Source organism: Crotalus tigris, unplaced genomic scaffold (genome assembly GCF_016545835.1).
Source record: "Crotalus tigris isolate CLP2741 ecotype Arizona unplaced genomic scaffold, ASM1654583v1 scf7180000018226.349013, whole genome shotgun sequence".
Classification (NCBI taxonomy): Eukaryota; Metazoa; Chordata; class Lepidosauria; order Squamata; family Viperidae; genus Crotalus; species Crotalus tigris.
Genome location: NW_024096892.1, coordinates 249,271 through 272,381, shown reverse-complemented (window position 1 = coordinate 272,381; position 23,111 = coordinate 249,271). Strand labels below are relative to the sequence as shown.

At 36.6% G+C, this 23,111-nt stretch overlaps 1 protein-coding gene across 4 annotated transcripts in view; it reads right to left on the bottom strand.

The window, feature by feature from the left end:
• RGS7 (regulator of G protein signaling 7) overlaps window positions 1-23,111 on the bottom strand; it is a 174,413-nt gene that overhangs the window by 74,052 nt on the left and 77,250 nt on the right. For all 4 annotated transcript variants that reach the window (XM_039349117.1, XM_039349114.1, XM_039349116.1 and 1 more), the window contains one exon: window positions 18,454-18,550. In XM_039349117.1, coding sequence (XP_039205051.1) covers window positions 18,454-18,550 — 97 coding nt within the window. The remainder of the gene's footprint in view (window positions 1-18,453; window positions 18,551-23,111) is intronic.

Sequence of the window (23,111 nt, the reverse complement as noted above, 5' to 3'; positions counted from 1 at the left end):
CTGTGTGGGACTAAAATGTTCAATCAATCAATTCCAACTTTGTGAGATCTTTTTTTCCCCGTGAGAAGTTGAAATTGATTGATTGAACGTTTTTTTTTTTTGCACACGGTAGTGGACACCTAAAGCAAAAAGGTTTTATAAAACCCAGCTGAAAGTCTAGGACTGGGGCGATGGCCCGCGTGCCCACAGAGAGGGCTCTGCGTGCCATCTGTGGTATGGGTGCCATAGGTTCGCCACCACAGTCCTAGAATTAGATTCTGGAGATCTCAAATGCCTTCTTCCAAAAGACCTATGATGACCAGTATAGAAGATATATTTCATTAGACAAGATATAGATTGAAATGTTCTGGCAGAAGCTGAGTTTGTCTCTCCTGGGATATGATGCTTTAATTAAAATAACAATCTTACTACTTTGTTTGTTTGCTCATTACTCATGTTTCCATCAAATACCAATTCAAGCATTTCTTAGCATTTCTTCTAAAAATGGGCTAATCAGGGGAATTGCCTCCACACTCTGGCTCAGAGAAATATTTTTTAAATATTTTATTACACATAACAAAATCAATAAAGTACATTTATAGAGCTGTTTTCTATATGTCTTCAAAGAACTATAAGAAAATGGGGGAAGGGAGTCTTGCTATCCCAAACTAGTGCTGTATCTCTTATCTAACTAGATTTGTAACTGAGATTGGTCTTTGCTGTCCATCTTGGTTTTGATTGATTGAGGATTTCACATTATGTTTTTAATCATTTAAAGAGGGGTAAACTAGATTTGTGACAAATATAACATCTAATTTAGCTCTTCAGTAGATACACACTGATTGACTTCATAGATTACATTAAACCATAGTCTATGTATTACAAATGGTGGATTTACCCAATGCAGTAGCCAACAACTTGTAAATAAAGCATTACCCAGTAGCTGACTATGTTTTGGCATGTTTGTTGTATGAATCCAACCCTTTTGATTTATAAACCATGTTTTTTAGCTTAGTATTCTTTGTGATCTAAGCCAATGGTTTCTAATTTAGGGCAATATATAAAATAATTAGGCACATAATCACACTATTTAATAACCTGACCTCTGGTCTACAAAAGTTTGTGTTGTAATGTATCATTCAGTCTCAAACATACCTGGAAGATTTAAATATATATATAAAGAGGCCCATACAGCTATTCCTGTGGAATTGTTCTCATTCTAAAATCTTATATTTTTTTATCATTTGATTCTCCTGAATCTTTCAGTGAAGCAATTACAGCCAATGGAATGTGAGGTTTTTTTTAAAAAAAAACAACAACACTTGTAATTTCTCCTATTTATCCCTTTTTTCTTCTTTTTCTTCATTTATCCTTTAAAAATTTATTTTTCCTGTAGAATGAGAAGTTGAAAAAATAACAAAGAAGTAAGCAAAGGCAGCTTCCATTTAGTTGTGAAGAAAAGATAGATATGTCTGTCACCAGGATTAGGTTTGTAGGTGAAGTCTTTTCTTTTTCAACGTATAATCTACTGAAGCTCCTCTATATTTATAGCTACCACTAAAGGATTTTATGTCAGAGCTTAGGAAAGGACTGAGCAGAGGACAAATCACATATACCTGACTGCCAGAATGAGATCTTCCCATTGATCCTTCTTTTCCTTTCATCCAGAATGATTACTTAAACCTCTTCCAAATGAGTTGCCTTCCAAGTAACAGAGAATTATATCTGTCTATTATTCATTCCAGAAATAAAACTAGATGGAGCCACAAGCCACATGAAGCATAAATCCTTCCAAATAAATACCATAAATTGCCAGACAGCGTATGAAAAATGACTGCACTAAATGCTATTTCTGAAATATATCTATTGGTAATCCAATGAAAGTCCAACCTCTTTTATGTAACACAAAGTATTAAAAAAAGGTTTAGTTACATACCATTGCAACTAATTCCTACAATAATAGTAAATTATAACCAGTAAAAAAATAATACTGGTTGCAGCTACATTAAGAAAATAAATAAAAGATTATGTACCGTATTTTCCGGCGTATAAGACGACTGGGTGTATAAGATGACCCCCGACTTTTGAGAAGATTTTCATGGTTAGAAAGTCATCTTATACACCGGAAAATATGGTGTATGTTTTTAAAAAAATGTTATCTCTGCACTTATCAGCTTGCCCAGAGTGTCAGTTTTGAAACTATCAGACTGAAATAAGTTATGCCTGCATTTCAACTGTTTTGCAATTCATATGCATTCAGGTTTTACAAATTCATTGCAAGTAATGGGAAATTAGATAAGAATAAGGACAGGATTTTTCTGGTCTGGAGAGTAGCAAGGGGAAGCGGTATAGAGTTAATTTCATATGGCAATTTATGGCTCGCTTTTTCATTTATATGTGACATTTTTCTTTTCTAATGAAGATTTGTTGTATAAGTCATATTCCATATTTTCTAGGTTTTGCTGCACAATATTCAAGGCTGCCAGCTAAAGGCTTGTTTGACAACAAAGGTTAAGAGATATGATTTGATTTTCCATTCCCCATCCCCACAATCTTAAATTCAAGACCAGATCTTTAAAGGACAAATTGACGACATGAGAAGAGATGGGGCAGCACTGACATTTGCAAGAATAGCAAACTTCTTCTCCTTTATCCATGATTAGCAGGAGACAAACGGTAGACGTTCCTTAGTTTTCTTACTAAATATATAGAATGATATATATAATTTCTCAAAGTTTATATTAGTTCTGGGTGTTTTGTCTAGAACCCAACTGAAACCAATAGTGTTTGGCTTTTCAACACCTTATTTTTCCTTTATCCTTGATCACCAAATTATCATACTAAATTATTTCTCAAACCATTTTCTTACCAAGTACATAGTGGAGGTCGTTTTATTATATCAAGGACAAAGCACAAACAAAAAGTCATACATTCTATTTCCAGAACATTTTGTTTTCTTCTGCATCTTGAATTATTCTTCCATTCATGGCAATGTTGTTTTAATTTAAAGAATATTGCTGGCACATTGAAGAACATGGAAGTCAAATAACTGGTCTCTGCTCATGGCTATCTTTGTCCATTACACTGAAAAGGGGTTAGATTTATATGAAAACTCCTCCTTTTTCCAAGATCCTGATTGCACAGTGATGTCAAGATTGACCATGTTAGCAATTAACTGTCATTAAGAGATTTACTGTATATCTTAAAATACTTGTCTGAAATTCCAGGCACAATTTTATTCAGCAAGCAGCATTAGGAAATCTAATAGTTAGGCTATGTGGTCATTCAACAGCTTTTTTTTTTAATAAAAAGTTTTTATTTTCCATTTATTCAACATAATACAATTTACAAGATAAGATAAATTCATAACCATTGGTGCCACTTGCCCATTCCCCCCAGGCTGCGTCCACCCTCTCTAATACCTTCCCTACTTCCCTCCTCTTTCTCTCCTCCCCTCCAACTCTCTTCCCCTCCCCTTCTCCTCTTACCATCCTACTTCCTCCCTGCACCTTCCTCCCCTCTCATCCCTCTCAAACACAGGAATGCAGCATAGGGGAAATGCCCAAGCAGCACCTCTCTCATAAACTACCTTATCTATATTATCCTTACCCACCCATTCACCCACCCACCCACCCTCGACCCTCCCCCCCTCACTTCCCAGAGCAGAGTACAGGGTTATTAATAAAAATATATACAATAAAAAAAGAAAAAAAAGAAAAGGAAAGAAAAAAAATCATACTTAGCCCTTAACTCCCCTTAAATTACATCATCATAAACAAATCTTCTACAACATTTGCTATAAAATTTACTCATAAAATAAATGAAACTTTGTAGTGCCATACTTTTTCTGAATATAATCTATCCATCTTCTCCATACAATAATATATCTTTCTTGTGTATGATCCTTCAAATAAGCAGAAATTTTTGCCATTTCTGCAAAATTAGAAACTTTAAATATCCATTCTTCTAAAGTAGGCAATGAATCTTTCTTCCAATATGAGCCTACTAGTAACCTTGCAGCAGTTAATAAATTCAACATTAAAATAGTTTCTTTGTCATTTAAGTCCACAAAAATACCCAATAAGAATAATTGAGGAGTAAACTTTATCTTCCTTTTAAAGATCTTTTGAATGTTCCACCAAATCATAATCCAAAAAGCCTTTACCTTTTTACAATTCCACCAAATGTGAAAATATGTCGCATCCATATTACCACATCTCCAACATTTGGGTTATAAATTAGAATACATACAAGATAATTTTTTAGGATCTAGATGCCATTTATAAAACATTCAACAGCTTTTATTGTAGCAATAAAGTTTTGCTTTTTATCATTTTGTTGGTCAGTATTGTTACCATACTGTTTGTTGCATCTCAATATGTAGCTGCCTAGTTAAAATGCCAATATTTCAGTGTCCTTCACTTTAAATCTCAGTATAGATTCATCAGATGTGATTCTTTGAGAGTAAAGCTACTGTACATTTAAAAGGAGCTTTTTCCCCCCTGAAGTGCTTACTTGATGGTGGAACCTGATGAACCCTATAAACAAGCAATGCAAAACAGACATTTGGAAAACGAGAGAAACTAGTTTGTGACCAGAAGATCCAGGCGCAGCACACTTTTTATCTATGGTGGCCTACCAAGAGTTTACACAATGACTTCACCTTGGTAAGTCACAAACTGACAAACTGTCTTAGCTAAATGCAGGTTATTCTATTAACATGTCATTCTACTGATGTTTTGACTGAATTCTGAGTTCTAAATAACCAGCTTTCCTCCCCACACACACCCCCGCAGACCTTCTTGGTTTACACATGAAAAGGCAATGAATGAGGACTAGTGGGTAATATTAAGTACTGGGGGAACAGAACAGAAAACACAAACCAGGGAGCAACATAACAAAGTGAAGCACTGTTCTGAAAACAGAATGGGAGAGGAGGAGAAACAGAGCAGTTTCAGAAGCATAAGTCATAAAAAACACAATTCACTCTCTCTTTTCTAAATGATAAAAAGGGGATAATATTTTCATTACAATTCTCTATTGAAGAACTCAGAGTTCCCTCCCCTATGCACATTGCCATTAACCCCCCCCCCCAGTTTGGTCAACTAGTCCAAGGAGACCCAGCAGGTTTTTTTTTAGGGAAAGAGGTCTTGAACCTGGATCACTTGAGTCAGAAGCCCTAAATCTCTAAAGTCTCTAAAAGTCACAGAACAGATGGGTCTATGACAATTCGCCATGGCCAACTCGCTATGGGACAACTTTCCATAGCCAACTCATCATAGGACAATTTGTTGTTGGACAAAAGTTATACTAATAAGAAAGAAATGGTGGAACAGAATCATTAAAGAAAGGATGCAAAAGGAGGGACAAAATGAAATGTGATTGACAAAAATTAAAATATTTTTTATTTATTTTAAATAATTAAATAGAATTGTTAAATTGTTCCATAGTGAGTTGTCCCATGGCAAGCTGGCTGTGGTGAGTTGTCCCATGGCAAGTTGGCCATGGTGAGTTGGCCACCGCGAGTTGGCTGTGGCAAGTTGTCCCATTCCCAAACAGATATCCTAGAGTGGCTAGTTTTGGGAAAACGTTACTTCTATACAGTTCTTGTTATGGGACAGTATCTACCATTTATAGGTAGATACTGTCTCATAACATCTAAGCAGGCTTATGGGGGCTGCCAGCTCTCTTCAGCTTTTTAGCACACTGGCCTGCCTCCATCGCTTGTGACTTCTCATGATCTCAGCTTCCATCTGCTTTTTTCTAATCTCTTTTGCTCACTTGCTGACGTCTCACTGCCTGTCTGTCACCCATCAGCCTATCTCCCCAATGCTTTTGCAAGTATCTACCTTTGCTTACTAATGTTTGGGAGCAGCTGCGAATCAATGAGCTACAGTTCATAATCTCTTCCAATATGCAGCTGCCCTTGTCCTTGCCTGAAGTAGTAGTCTCATTCTTTCCAGCAGTTGGACTGGCTATTAATGCAGATCTTGTAACTTCTGCATTGCTACGAGAGCAATCTAAAGTGGCAACACCTTGTAATAGTTTCAAGAAAAAGTGGCTTGAAATGTTAGCTAGAATATTGAAACACTTAACACATACACCTCTAATTATATGGTCTAATCCCTGGCTAAATCTGGAAACGAGGCTGATTTTTTGCTTGCTTGCTTTGACAGGTTTCTTCAGCTTCATGGGCTGTGTTTCCTCTGAAGCTAATTTTACATGCTCTCATAGGGGAAAGGGCTGATGAGCAGCAAGCCCACATGCTTTTCTGCACAGGACCGTTTGGGTGAATTCTTGGGGCTTCTTCGGGATGCTTCAGGTGGACCCTATGGGAAACCTCTGAAATAAATGCTCTCTGCCATCTGGGGATGAAGCAATAGGATCCCCAGTTCTAGAGGCTGGGTGGACAGAAGCAACAGAGCCCCAACAGTATGAGTTACCTCGTGTAGGAAGGAATATCATGAAATATTTTTTTCATGAATGAAGGCGAATATACATATCCCAGGATAATGTTGCAGAATCCAATCTGGGTTGGTCAACGGGAGGAGACTCTTCCAAGCTTTTGGACTGGTGCTGGAGCCCCTGGCTAGAGAGACCTTCCCTAAGGATGGGCTTCAACACGAGTTCAAAAGCTCAGAAGACAAAACTCTGGTCCCGGTGATCAACCCAGATTATATCCTGCAAACAATTTTTTGCTGTAAGCTTGAAGCCTGCAATCTAATACTTCTGAAAGAAGGTGAAGGAACGTAATGTAAGAAACGTGTTCAAATAGTGTAGAAGAATTGAGAAGCAGAAAGGAAATATAAAGGACATAAATCAGGGCAAATGACAGGAGAACTAGGGTACAGGTAATGCCAAAGGAACATCAGAGCAAAATGATGCAATCCTGTACAAATAAAAACTTGTGTATTTTTTTAAAAAAATACTTGGATGTTCCTTAAATTACTGGGAATATTAACTGAAAGAGGTAATATATAACTAAAGCATCTGGGAAAGATTCTTTGCATTTATTCATTTCCACAATCATTCTGAATAAGAGCAGTTTATCTGAATAGCAAGTACTTAAAATTTCAGAGTATTCTGAAAGCATCTTTACTGTCCTAATTTACTTACCTTCATAGGTAACCAAGCCTACCTGGGTTGCTGAAATAGCAACTTACAGCGCCACATTGATTTATTTGATCATTATTTATGTATTATCAAGTCAGTGTCAACTCTTAGTGACTAGATATATTCCACATAGACTACTGGGCTACATGCCTGTAGTTTAATGTGTGGAAAACACTTACCAGATTGAAACTACTGGGAACTGCAAAATCAACAGGATGACTCAGCCTTGTACATATCATGAGATAGGGAGCAGATGGCAGAGAGAGCAAGATACACCATTTACCTAGAAACACTGAATGTGTTTCTATATCTGCGGCTGACTCACAAATTCTTTGTGTTTTGATATTCTTCAAAGCACAGAGCAGGTATTAGTTTGTTTCTTATGTATTCTTACTAGGTCAGAAACTTGGAGGTTTGCAGTTGCAGAATCGATCCTTCCTTCCTTCCTTCCTTCCTTCCTTCCTTCCTTCCTTCCTTCCTTCCTTCCTCCCTCCCTCCCTCCCTCCCTCCCTCTTCTCTCAGAAACCCTCAAGAACCTAAACAAATATCTGCATCATCGTATATTTTTATGGTTCACTTTCCCTCAAGGTAAAATTAAAATGAAAAAAATCAAATGACTTTTTATTGTTCATGATGTTGCAAGCACTGCACCCATTTCCATGGGAACAAGCTGAGCTAAAGGTTCTCATTCAGGAAAAGGACAGAAAATGTGACTCAAACTTAATCTCTCCATCAATGAAAAAAATAGCCCATTGTAGACACACTCCATTCCTTTGTCATTAGATTTGAGCCAATAACAGTCCAGAGCAGCTTCTAAAATCCTCTTTGCCATCTACTAGCCATGATTTGCTGCAACTAAAAAAAAAAACTACTTGAAAGAAAGTGATTGTAATCTCTAGCACAGTGGTTCTCAACCTGTGGGTCGGGACCCCATTTGGGGTCGAACGACCATTTCACGGGGATCGCCAAACAAGGCTGTCCGCCATTTTTTCCCCCTTTTCTTTGGCCACGCCCCTGGCACCCGGTGATGTATACGTGGTTGGGGGTCACCACAACATGGGGAACTGTATTATGGGGTCATGGCATTAGAAAGGTTGAGAACAGGGTGGGATTTAGTAGCAGAAGAAATTTGAAGGTTTATTTATACTCAGTGAGACTTAGGTAAAGGCCTGCAGGAAACAAAGGTCTGGAGAAAATATTTAATACAATACACACAGTTGGAAGGGATGTCAAGTTGTTGGGCCTAAGAATTCAAGTCCAAAGTCTTTTTTTAAAAAAAAACACCTAGAAAACCTAGATAAAAGTAGTAGTTGGCAGAAAATGATTCATTGGTTGTGTTTTTATGAATGCTGCTTGTTCAATTGTCAATAATTCTACATCTACTCCAATTATCTGTCTTTCATTGCTGTTGGTTCAAAGGATTTCACATTACAAAGCGCTAGATTTGAAATGAATAAAATCCATTTAAATGATTGAGGAAGGATCAAATGAATATTCCAAGAATAGTAACAACTCTGATTAATTTTGGGGAATGCTGAATTCACCTTGAGTGATGTACAAGTCTGCATTCAAAGAAATGCATTACAAAGGAAGCAAAAGCCAAGCCAGGAATTAAAACAGATTATTTTGGAAATGGCCACAAAAGGAAAGAAATGATTTGAGAAGTAGCCCAGACAGTATTTAACAGTGCTTTAAAATGCAATTCAGATCTTAGATTCATGCAGTTAGTTGCCATTAAATTATTCTCCGCAATCCTTCCCTGATTGCCATTATAAAAATAAAAATCCTTCTTATCTTGCAAACTCCAATGTTATGTTTATAATCTAGTATCAATTTTTCCAAAACTACTTGGGGCTGGTTATACTGGTGAAAAGCGGAAAGCTGGAGCCATATTTTAAAGTGTATTCCTAGGGAAAAGTAATGTCCTGGGTTTTTTTTCTCCATCCAGATTTTTGGGAGGGCAGAGAAGGATAGAGAGTTTCTGTTCAAGAAATAATACTTGCAGTGTAGCAGGAGCTCTTCACTTTGGGCAGAGATGGGAAACAATGACCCCTTTATAACTTGTGGACTTCAACTCCCAGAATTCCTGAGCCACCATGGCTGGCTCAGGAATTCTGGGAACTGAAGTCCAAAAGTCACAAAAGGGCCATTGTTCCCTACCCCTGATGCAGGGAAACAGACCCTCAAGTAGAGAGAGTATGAATGGAGATGCATGTCATCTGCAAATGTCATAGGTATTTTCTCTATGTCATCATAATTTGTTAAAGAGTGATGGGTCAAGGACTGAATCCAGAGGTTCATTTTGACTTAATGTAATTTGGCAACTATATGTTGAAGTACTATTTTGAGATCAAGAGAGGAAAAGTAACTTTAGATACCAGAAATCATTGAAGGGAAAACTTCAGTCCTTCTAATTAGGTTAAGTCAAGAAACAGGCACTGCAGGAAATCCAAAAATGCTATTCTATAGTTGTAGAATATGGTAGTATAATCTTCAAACTTACCCAAGTTTATCTCTACCCCATCCTATACCAAACAAAATCAAGATGGAATTATGTTAAGCTTCTTTCTACACTTGCTTCAATCTCAGGACTTGTGATTTCCAGTCCAAGTCCTTCCTTAGCAGCTCTTTCCTCTTTTATGCCTTCCCCAAGGTCAGTCCTAAATTCCTTTACAGAAAGGTTTTTACTGGCTTGTCAAAGAAATGGATCCGTAGCCTATCTTGGAGAAATCCTGTGAAAAAGAAATTTCAAAAGCTTCAAAGAAATTCCATATTAATAACTGGAGTACTGGAGGATCCTTATCTTAGTTCTCAATTTTCTCTACTAATTTTTGGCATTAAACCCCATTAAACAATGTCCGTGTGAAACTTGTTTCCCTGATTGTGCTTTTCAGTTGAAAGGCTTAACATATAATCAATGTAACTTAATTAAGAAATCATGGTCAAAATGAAGCATGGCTTAGCACAACACAGAAAGACAACAACAGAAAGTGGAGAAATATATTGGTTGCAAAACTAGTTTGTGCAAAAAGATACAACAAGTGAACAAGGTCCTGTAGCAGATAAGATAACAAATAATGTAGAGACACAGTTGGCAACTTTTAATTTATATATTAAACGTATAGGTTGCCAATTTCAATATCCAAGAGACTCTGGTGGCTTACTTAGGACCTAAATATGTTAAAGAGTCATAGCATTACTTGTCCCCCAATGTGCTGTATGTCATAAGTTGAAATATTTTATTATATACAGTGCATTCAGACCCCCTTCACTTTTGTCAATTTTGTTACGCTGTAGCCTGATTATACAGTTGTTAAAATTCATTTTTGTTCATTAATCTATACTCAATACCCCATAATAACGAAGTGAAACAGAATTTTAGAAATGTCTGTAACTTTGTTAAAAAGAAAAAAACTGAAATATCACATTGGCATAAGTATTCAGACCCTTTGCAACAACACTTGAAATTTAGCCCTGGTGCCTCCCATTTCTCTTGATCATTGCTGACATGTTTCTACACCTTGATTACCTTTGGTATATTAAATTGATTGGACATGATTTGGATTGGCACATACCTCTCTATAGAAGGTCTCACAACTGACAATGCATATTGTAGCAGAGTAAAAGCCATGAGGTCAAAGGAACCCCTGCAGAATTCAGAGATAGGATTATTGCAAAATACAGATCTGAGGAAGGCTACAATAAAATTTCTGCTGCACTGTAGGTTCCTTAGAGCACAATGGCCTCCATAATTCTCAAATGGAAGAAGTTTGGCAAAACCAGAACTCTTCCAAGAGCAGAGCAATCTGGGAAGAAGGGCCTTAGTAAAAGAGGTGACCAAGAACCCGATGGTCACTCTGACTGAGCTCTAGAAATCCTGTGTGGAAATGGGACCGAGTTCCAGAAGGACAATCATCACTGCAGCCCTGCACTGATCTGGGCTTTATTGCAAAGTGGCTAGACAGAAGTCTCTCCTCAATACAAAACACATGAAAGCCCACTTGGAGTTTTTTTTTTTTTAAAAAAAAAAAAAAAACACCTGAAGGACTCTCAGACTGTGAGGAACAAGATTCTCTGGTCTAATGAAACCAAGATTGAACTGTTTGGCCTCAGTTATAAACATTATGTTTAGAGGAAACGAGGCACCATTCATCACTTGCCCAATACCATCCCAACAGAGAAGCATGGTAGTGGCAGCACCATGCTGTGGGGGTGTTTTTCAGCAGCAGGGACTGGGAGACTGGTTAGGGTTGAGGGAAAGCTGAATGGAGCAAAGTACAGGGATATCTTCTATGAAAACCTGTTCCACAGTGCTCAGGACCTCAGACAGGGCCAAAAGTTCACTTTCCAACATGACAATGATCCTAAGCCCACAGGCAAGACAAACACAGGAGTGGCTTAGGGACAACTCTGTGAATGTCCTTGAGTGGCTCAGCCAGAGCCCTGACTTGAACTCTATTGAACATCTCTGGAGGGACCTGAAAATGGCTGCCCACCAATAGTCCTGACTGAGCTTAAGATGATTTGCAAGAAAGAATGGCAGAAATCCCCCAAACCAAAGTTTGTCACATCATACCCCAAAAGACTCGAGGCTGTAATTGTACAGAGTGAAGGGTCTGAATACTTATGCCAATGTGATATTTCAGTTTTTTTTTCTTTTTAATAAATTTACAGACATTTCTAAAATTCTGTTTTCACTTTGTCATTATGAGAGAGTAGATTAATGAGGAAAAAAATGAATTTCAACAATTGTAGAATCAGGCTACAGCAAAGCAAAACTGACAAAAGTGAAGAGGGTCTGAATACTTTCTGAATGCATTGTAAGTGTAGTGTTGTCTTATTACAATAAATGTGATGTATAAAAATGTCATAAATCTGATATCACAAATGACCTTATTAAAATATGGGGAGAGGGACTTTAACCAACCAAGACATTAGTTTCATCATACTAAATTATAATGAGAATTTGTTTAGTTTTGGATTAGCCAAACTGTGAACAGTTCAATAAACCATAGTACAAAAATGGCTTAATAGGATTCAGTTAACACAGTGCCACTCTGATCTTGAAGTAACCGTTGTAGAACAACATAATTTTTAAGCAAGTTTTAGTGGGAAACAGTTAAAATACATATTCATCAAGTTCAAATGATGATTCAAATTTATCATCCCTGATTGGAATAGAAGTAGGTCAGAATCTTACATTGAGGTTAATAAGATCCATGTTCAAGTCTCCAATCAGCTACATAATTCATTAGGTAATTTTGAAATATCTCAATCTGATAAAATGAAGGTGACTTTAGGTATGCCACTTTGGGTTTTCAGAAAAAAAGGCAGCATGTACACAATATGCACAGAGAGAGGCACATGCACACACACACACATACGTAAAATGTAGAGATAGAACTAATTATTGAATGAAAACAGCTGTAAGAAATGAAAAGTAAGGCTACCTTATCTAAATAAAACAGTCTTGGATACAATCTTTAAATCAGAACAATTCATATGTGAAAAAAAATCACTCTTGAACAACAATTGAAAGATCACAGATCTGCATGAATTACACATACTATATGCCTTTACAAGATCTGAACTACACCTCACTAGGGTAAAGCGTGCAACATATGTTTTCCATAAGTATTACTGTAAAAATGTCAGTACGCATTTTCTGACATCTGTTTTTTTCCCAGCAGCATTGCATGATGGACGGAGTTCGCAATTCCAATATATAAGAAGCTAAAGGCTACATCAGAATCAAATCCATCACCATCTACTGGATTATATTGACACTTTACTAGAAATCTGAAACCTTACCAAATTCTTTAACCATATATCAAGAATCGCTAATAGTTTAGCTATTGTCTTCCTGCTGTTCTATGCGATTCAAGCAACAGGGCTCCCACACACACACACAAATAAGCTTAGTCAAAATGCCAAACACTATGACTGAAATCAGAATCCCAAAATATTTGTCAGTTTAACAACTATCCATCTCAGAACAACAGAAGTTACATCTATTAATAGGCATGTGAGAAGAATTTTATGCATTAAACTATTTTTAAATGTGATGTGTTTTAAGTGATTTTATATAATTAAAACTATAAGCCTTTCCTTAGGTGATTTGGGGAAACAGTCACACTCTCTCAGCCCAACTCACCTCATAGTTTGTTCTTGTGAGGAAAATAGGAGGAGGAAGGGGGATAATCAGGTATGTTCGCTACCGTGAGTTATTTATAAAAAATAATAAAGGCAGGGAAAAATTTGGAAGTGAGTAGAGCAATGGTTTCCACAGGTGGTAGATATCTTTTTTTTTAAAACAAAACTTTCTCAAAAGTTAACTGAGAAATTGCCACCCCTAGCAGATCCATGCTGGACTTCTTTAGCCTGTCCCATTTCATGAGCTGAATATTTTAGTAAGAATCCTCCCTTAATCCCAACTCTTGAATAACTTAAAAGCAAAAAACTAAAGCTTAGAAAAGAAGAGAACAAAATTGTCTTCACCCCACCAAAACATAAAGGACAACCTCAAATCTTTTCCGTTCTTAAATGGAAGAAATTATAAATTCCTTACCTGGAAGAAATTTTAAATAAGAAAGTTAATTTCAAAACCAAAAATAATATTAAAAGTCTTTATTTGAAAAAGGGAAAAATAAGAAAAACAATGAAAGGCTGCGATCACATTTTTTATTCAAGCAAATAAAATCAGTTTAGTCAGTTGTGTGTCACTTATCTGAATAAAATATAAGGTAAGTTGGAAAATATTGATGAAAGAAAAATCTGAAAATTTATGCTGATCACCTTAATAAATGTTGCTAAGCAGGCAACAGTGTGTAACCAATATAAGACTTTTTATGGGAATGAGTTCAATAAAAGCCAGTCTTTTAGAGTCTGTAATAGCATAGCATTCTCCATTATTGCAAATGGTCTAGCACAGTGGTTCTCAACCTGTGGGTCGGGACCCCATTTGGGGTCGAACGACCATTTCACGGGGGTCACCAAACAAGGCTGTCCGCCATTTTTTTCCCCTTTTCTTTGGCCACGCCCCTGGCACCCGGTGGTGTATAAGTGGTTGGGGGTCACCACAACATGGGGAACTGTATTATGGGGTCATGGCATTAGAAAGGTTGAGAACCACTGGTCTAGCAGAAAATTAATTTGTTGTTAAATCTAGCTTCTTAACAATACTACTCTTAACATTTCAAGAAAGCCAATACATTCCAACTTGTGGGCTTCTATTAAAAATGCATCCATCATGAAATGACTTTAAAAAAAAAAAGACTGGAGGAATACAGCATTGAGATGTTTGCAACCTGACTGGTTTCAGCATTTGACTCTGTTCCAAGTTCACCCACAGAGGTGGCGAGATGCTTGACTAGAATCCTAGTCTGAAGTTATAGAGCCTATTTGACAATGTGAGGTTTTCTTATCCTTGAATTGTATTGGCAGCAAAAGAGGGAGTCTGGATAACTTCCAGCATGTGCTTAGAGAAGCTTTTCCCAAAGACCAAATTGTTCGGAAGATTGTAGGAATCAAGGTCAACAAACCTGCAGAACAGTAGGTTAAGTGTTGACAAAACACAAAAAAGGGTAGAGAAAATGTTAAGGTAAAACAAGGCAGGTAGCCTTCTGATTACCACCAATAGATTTCACAATATAATTCCCAGAAGTTATATTCAAAGCTATTATATATTGCAATCTGAATTAACCAAAGATGTGACTTCATTGTAGATAGTTTAATCCATACTGAAGTTGTCTGAATGATTTAATTCAAATGTAGACTTTTCCATCTTCAAACCATTAATCTGAAAAAAAGATCCCATTAAATTTCTTGATCCTTTATCATCTTTAAAAATCATTCACTAAAATTCACCTCATTAAAAAATTGGGATAAAATAAATCAGGATATATAACTTTATTTAACAAAATAGATCATGCAGAAACATCTGACAAGTCAGCCATGTTATAAAGGTTGTCTCTTTCCTCCTAAGCCTTTGATTAATTCTTCAACATTTAGGTCCAGCTATGAAAACTCAAGCAAACAGGAAGAAATAAAAAGGTTAGTCTCTGGAAACATGTTTATACAACTACTCTTTATCGCATTTTAAACATTCAAAAATTGTGCACCCTTCTACACTATTTTTATAATTAACACATCTGACTTTCTTACCTTATAATTAGTTTAGAAAATTCTCTCTGTAATCACCACCTTTGAGAATGTAAATCAGGGATGTCAATCTGCCAGCCTGCGGGCCGTTTGCATCATATGGAGGCCGCGCCCACCCCAGCTTTGGCAATGCAAAAAAGTCATGCTACGTCATGACATGTCACGTGACGTGGCGAGTTTGACACCCATGATATAAATGCTTTCCTTATTACTGATACTCATTTTCAATCAGTGTCAGACAAGAACACATCTAATCTGCAATGTGATTATATCTGATTCTGTCAAATGATGACAAATATGAATGGCAGATCCCTATCAGGGAGCCTCTGGGCTCCAATTATACCAACTCACTAGATACTTTATATTTTCAGATTTGCTACTGATTTTTTGGGGGGCAAAGATAAAACAGTTCAAAACAGAGGCACAGAATATTGAAAACCATTCAGTTGTTTAATATCATCACTAGCCAAAAACAAGGTAACATTTGCATTTCATTTCAGTTCTGATTCAACTGAAATAGAAATTTTTCCAGGCCAACAAAAGTTCAGGAAACACATACCAATTGCTTACATTCCAGCTCCCATTATAATAATCACTTTGCATAATAAGGCTGCCCAAAGGCAGCTATTAGGGTTACAATCAAGTGTGTGCAATACATGCCATGAAACTTCCCATTGACAAACTGTGTTTGTATGTGTGTGCATGCACACACGTACATATCGTTAAGTATGACTATGGCCAAGCCTGAAATACACCCCTTTCCCAAGTGCTTGGCTTTTCCTGTATTCTTGAAAAAATGGACTCTGGTTTAGATGTATAATAAATAATAAAGGCTCATTCATCAAACCCAATCCACCAATAACTTCATTCTTGTTTTTCTATAAAAATCATTACTCTGCACAAACTATCATGTAATAAAGTTCTGGCTACAGAAAACATATCAGGTTTATACAAAGCTCTTCCTCTAGTTCTCTATCTGGCCACAGAACAGTTGATTGACCTGCTAGGCACTGAAGCACTCTTCTGTCAATTGGCTCACAAAATTCCAGAAAATTTAACAGTTGGCTCTTGCACATCACTGAACTTCATGAATGTCAAAACTTGGCTATATCTTAGTGTCTTTATTGACAAATCAGGGAATTAGGGACCCTAAAGAAGGTCCCTGGCCAACAATCTGCCAATGCAGTAAGAAAAATATAGTAGAGCTACTTCATTTCTCTTCTTACCACAATGTAGTCTTTATATTGAGCTCACTCAGAGTCATTTCTAGATTTTCTCCACCATTATGTAACATTTTCTGCATCACATCCCAGTGTTCCCAAGTAAAAAACCTCTAGAATAGGGGGTATCAAACTGCCAGCCCACGGGCCGGATGCATCATAGCAAAACCACGCCCACCCCATTGCCAGCAATGGCAAAAATAGTCATAATACGTTGCGACACGTCACGTGACATTGCGAGTTTGATACCTCTGCTCTAGAATGTTCCAGTCCTTTTCATTTCTTACTCAACACCTTGCAGAGAAACTCTGCACACCTCTCACTCCTACTGTTCTGTGCAAGACACAGCTAAGCTACATTAAAAAGTAAATCAATAAAAGTCAGGAACCAAGAGTATTCTTGGACCCAGGATGAATTCTTGTTATTAGCTATTAGTTGGAGTAGTATTGGACACAGGGTGAATGCTATTCCAAACAGTGTTAAACCTATGTTCAAAAGCAGTCTCGGTCACATCTGATAAGCAGAAGAAAGGTCACACCATGAAGCAATAATAGTGATATTTTAATATTAGTACAACTAGGGATGATACGAGTCTGTCACTTTAGGTAAGAGCTGACATCAGATTGAGGCACTGTTATATTGACATAGCTAAATAGGCAGGACATATTTATGTTGTGAGGAGTCCTTGGTGTTCTCTGATCTTGACTGTTTTCTTGCAGATATTTCATTACCCAAACTAAATAATATCATCAATGTACTAATAATGCAACATAGTTTGGGTAATGAAACATCTGCAAGAAATCAACCAAACTCAGAGAGCACCAAGGACTTCTCATTTCAACCGTGAGCTATAAATATTCTTCTCTATATTTATGTTGTAACTACATGAAGGTGAGGAAAGTTCATTGCTTCTGATCATCAGCCCCTCGGATATGGCAACTTTAAGCCTGAGATTTGAAAATCCCATCCCCCCAGAGCTCAATTACAGGTCATTAAAGGGAACCTGGTGAAGCAGTCTTCATTAATAAGTAGATGTTTAAGAAATCCTGCTCTTCTCCATAAACTGGCATTTCTGCACCTGGTAACCAGCTAAGCTTACTTTTTTTTTTTCATATCAGCACTCTCTACAACAGGCAGGACTCAGCTTCTTTCTTGGAATAAGTAGGGAACAGTCCACATCTTGAGGAGATATCCAAGAATGTTTTCCTCAAGAGATATTTGCCAATCAAATTAAAACAAGACGTACCGGTAGTCTGTTTGCCAGAAATTCAGATTATGAAAAAGATACAAAATATTTGAATTGCAAAAATTTGACAAACAATTTATTTCAGCAGGAATCAAAAAATCTGGATGTTTTAGATAACTAAGAATTTGCTTATTAGTGTTCACAAAGTGGAAATACTGCAAACAATAAGAGAAATGGAAATAAAAATGAGTTGCGCAAAACAAAAGTGACTGGACTGGATCCTTATGGACCTTTTGCTGAAAAGATAAAGAAAAAATGAGCTTGTGATTTATAGGTTTGATAGTTAGAAACAATAGCTAATAGAAGAAAGAATTATGATGTAACTTTAGAGAAAGAAGGTGAAATCTAAATGCATTTAAATCCATTGTCAAAAAGATCAGAAGTTGCTTCTTTGTAATCTTGTCTTTTTTATTTATTTTTATTTTTCTATTTTCTAAGGAAGAGACACTTGTCAATATTAATCTTCCAGGAACACATGGCTTCTTGAGAAGCTCCAGATCTTCATCCAAAGAAGAAATTGCTGGGGGCAAGGGGAAGCATAGTATCCAAAATAATGTGCTAACACAGCATGGAACTTACAATATAAACTACTAATCCAAATTAAACCTTATTATAAATTATACAGACTTGTAGTAATTATTTTGAGTCTTGTCTGTACTAATTTTCTATTTTATCATTGTTCACATGTATTTTTTCCAGTACTGAATGAAACACAAGATGTATTTTGAATCTTACCAGAGAAAACACTGGGAATCTTGGAGAGAAAGCTTTTGACTGTACGAATAGGAATCCCATTTTTCTCATCTTGCATACGAGCTATGACATCTTCCATCTGGACAAAAAGGAACAAATAAACATATTATGTCCTTGAGTAGTAAACAGACTGGATGAGTCTTAAGTTGATCTAATTCAGTACCCTGTTGCCACAGTGACCAAAGTAAATGTCTAAGTGAAGAAAATTACCTCTGATATTGCAATTATATGTAGCTTTCATAAACAATAGCTACTAATAGCTAAATTAAGTCCATCTAAGTTAGAGGCCACCATCATCTCTTTTGGCATCAATTCTAAGATAACTATTTTCTGTATCAAGAAACAATTTTTTCTCTGTCCTGAATCTTAATTAGTCTGATAGATTGATTGACTGACAGTAACTACATTCATATCCTACATTTTCTCTTGAGAGCTTAAAACAACATACAGAGGCGTCTCCACTAAAATTAATCCTCATGCTATTAATGAAGAAAGCTGTGAAGAAAGCTGTAAAAAAAATCTAGATATAAAGACAGTAACTTGGCCAAAGCAACAAGTAACCTCCATGGTCAAATGCTGACTTTAATCAGGATTTTCCCAATCCAAGATCTTAATGACTATATTGAACCAGATCCAAGACTTTAAACACTACCCTGGCAATTAACACTCAAGGTCAAAGCTCTCATGAGAACTGTCCATAAATACAGCTTTGATGATACTGTAAACTGAAGGAAGAGACAGGAATGAGGCTAAGAACAAAGTTTATTTACTGAGCTAATCATTTCATCTAATGTTGTCAAAAAGTATTCTGTACCCAACATTGTTTTCAGCTTCTCCACAATGAATATAATAGCACTTAAACATACATACATCCTTCTTCAAAGTTCAATATATTGAATATAATAGTAAGCATTTGTTCATTAGTTAGTAAAACAATTGTCAGCTGAGTATTAATAATTTTGAGTACATCTTTACTGAATTCTTAAATGACTCACTCATTCATATATAATTCTGGCACTGAATGTGATATATATGGCTCTATTTCTATGATATCACAGATTGGGAGTGTTGATTATTTAATGCTACATTTTTTCAGTTAAACATAGCATTTTTGATACTTGAAACCTGGAAAATTAAAATTTCTCATTAAAGGCCGGGGTTAGCTTGCAGAGTTTGTTGGGGGGAATAGAACAGAAAAGAATAATAACTTTATTGTCACTTTGAATGTATACTAATCGGCATACATTAAAATGAAATTTCATTATATATAGCTCTCAAGGATCACCACCTCCGATGTACACTACATAAATATGACAAAAATAAATAAATACAGAATTATACATATACCCACATATGTTATATGACACAGAGAAACAGCAGTCTAGTTTGGGTCGTGCATACATGTGCATGGCAAGAAAAACGAATGTTGTGAGTTTACAAGACAGATGGCATAGGGCAGTGTTTCCCAAACTTGACAATTTTAAGGCATGTGGACTTCAACTCCCAGAATTCCACAGCCAGCAACGCTGGCTGTGGAATTCTGGGAGTTGAAGTCCTCATGCCTTAAAATTGTCAAGTTTGGGAAACACTGGCATAGGGAACAAAGCTATTACGGAATCAGGTAGTCCTGCTAGAAATACTTCGAAACCTCCTCCCAGAGGGGAGCAACAGAAACATACCGTAAAGTGGGTGTGTGGGGTCTCTAACAATGTTTTGAGCTCTATAAGCAGATAGTGCTTATAAGCAGCATCCTGAATACCAGGAAGCGAGCTTCCTATGCTCTTCTCAGCTGTCCTGGGTTAACTTGCAGAGTTTGTTGGGGGGGGGGGAATGTTTAGATAAGCCATTTGACACTGAAAATGGAAGTTGTTATGTCAAAAACAGTCCACTTTCAAGGTACATTTGAAAAATGGAAAGTATGGAAAAAACTGAAACACAACTTATCTTTAAAAAGATTTTAATTTAAATATCAGCTTCCCGGAAAGTATGCCAATCTCTATTGCATGTTGTTTGTATGTGTATTTTTGCAGACATGTCCCTGTGATATGGTTCAGTCTTCCTTTCTGATCAAGACAAATGGAAAAATGAGAATATACCATCAGAGGAAGAAGTGATAAGAAAAATCCTGGACTGTGCTGAGATGGACAAATTAACAAAAGAGATAAAAGAAAAGGAAGACACAGAGTATTATCTAATGTGGAACAAGTGGTATGACTGGTTGGAGACTAGAAATAATAGAGGAGAATAAATGTGGAAAGGTCAAAAGTGGAAAATGTGTGTATAATAAAAACAACGGGACAATAAGGATAAATATGCTAAAGAAGAATAAGGGGGGAAATGTAAATAATAGAAGATTACCATTACGAAATTCCTGTTAAAAAAAGGGAGGAGTATACACTGTGTGTGTATGTGTGTTATGTTTTATTTTGTTTTGTTGGTTTAAAAAATAAAAAATTATATATAAAAAAGACAAAGCAGCCTTCTTTTAAATATAAGAGAACGAAGGATGTTCCCTTTTCACTCACACTCACATATCCATAATGACTGATAATATTTCATTTAAGATTTCAATGTGTTTTAATATTAATATGCATGGGAGTCAAATGCCAATTGAAACTATGTTTGTACCCTTTGCAAATAATTTTGAATCAAGTTGTAAGTCCCTGCCCACCCCATTTCCAAAGGAAAGATTGTATCTTCGAGCAATACAGCCTTCTCTTCTCATTGTCTCTAGCTGCCATTTTTCACACTTGGTCAAAGCATTCACTTATTTATAATTTCCTGTAACAAATTGTTCTCCAAGTGGAGAATACAAGAGAACAAACAAAGATAAAACAAACTTAACCCATTAACACAACAGCTAATTTAAAAATCATGCAGAGCTAAAAGCATCAATATTATGTATTCATTCAGCTTAAGAATAATTCTATAAACCTGAGGGTAATGCAGATAAAACATGTAACTATACGATTATAAAATCAATTAAACACAGAATGCTGCATAAATTGCAATATACAAAGCAGAGATTAAGAATCAAGGTAACAAACATATAAAATATCCAGGCAGGCTAGAAACAGACTAAAAATACAGGCCAAAAATAAAAAGAACAGTTCAGCAAGAGCTAAAATGTATTTCCTCACAAAATTAAGGTCTTCTAAAACCAAATGCTGAGAAGGAATATAAATATGCAGAGTTTTAAAAGTGTGAATTTCCACACCAATGTCTCAGTTTGGAGAAAGTATTCTCCCCAAGGTGATTTCATAAGAAACTAGTTCAGGCCTGCACAGCATGAGGCTTAAAAACAGCCCTGTGCAGCCAATCAGTATATTTTTAAAACTCAGTGAATCCAGTACCACAAATATCAAAACCATCATCGTTGGTGCCTCAAAATGCATGCTGCCAAGCACCACCAATGCCTACAGAACACAAACAGAGACACCATTCTGACAGATGCACAAACTATTCTTTCCTCTTTCTCTTGAACTCCTTCAAATTTAGACTTTCAGTAGACAAGCACTTCATCTATAACTGCTACTAGATAATCTGAAGGGTGATCATTTCAGAAATATTTCCTTACCTAAACACAGAAACAAAATGACTTAAGGGGAGGCAAAAAAGCAATGGAAGCAGGAGCAAGGAAACTGCAAAACCCCATTAAGTTTCCTTGTGGGAATTTGGTAGGACTCATTGGAAATCTCCCTTCCCTTCCCTTCCCTTCCCTTCCCTTCCCAACAGACAAGTAAATTACTACTGCTGGGTGGAAGAGGCAGTGAGGGATTGCAAGAGAGTAGCACTGAAGCAGCTACAACTTCCCCTAATTTTATTCCCTCCAGAGTCATGGGTCCCAGATGATAGACATATTCTGTACTGTTGAAGGAAAAGTCTTCATCCTGGTTCATCCAAGCTGGGGATAAATAAACATGGCGACTGCTTTAGAAAGAAGGCAACTACTTTAGAAAGAAGGTTGCAGAAAGAAGAGCCAGACAAAAAGATGGTTCTGGCAAGTGAGAGAAGACAAAAAGGGCTGAGCATATGTGGTGAGTAGGTTTTTATACCCTCTGAAAGCCTTTTTTTGGAATGGTTTCCTGTTCCTGTGGCATGAACTTTGAGGCTATTTCCTGTGTCACGTATTCTGACCTGAGTCTAGATGTGCCTCTCTGGTATTCTTGCTGGTGATGGGTTAGTCCTATTATGTCCCATCTCAGGTGGGGTATGCAGATTTTAGGTCTTTGTTTTCTTGATCTCCTAGCTGGGGCCTTTCTGATGGTTTTCATCTGCATTTGTACAGAGCTGGCTTCTGCTTGGGACAGAGAGATTTGGGGGCAAGGTTGGCTTCTGTTTTTAAAATCATTTTGAGGAAATATATTTTTTCTGCCCTTTTAATATTTCCTTCTCTGGGGGGCTGACTTCCCTCAGTACCTTGGTTCAAATATTGTTGCCTATGCTGCACTGTTTCACACTATTAAAGATCATAATGAGACCTTTAGTATATAGATGTATCTTTCTTGAATTTATTCTGCATTACAAAATTAAATCTGAGTTCACAGAAACCCATAACTGTATTACCAATTAATTTAATCCCAGTTTTTCCTGCGTTATTCCATGTACCTGAAAGGAATATTATTTTCCCCTTTAAAAAG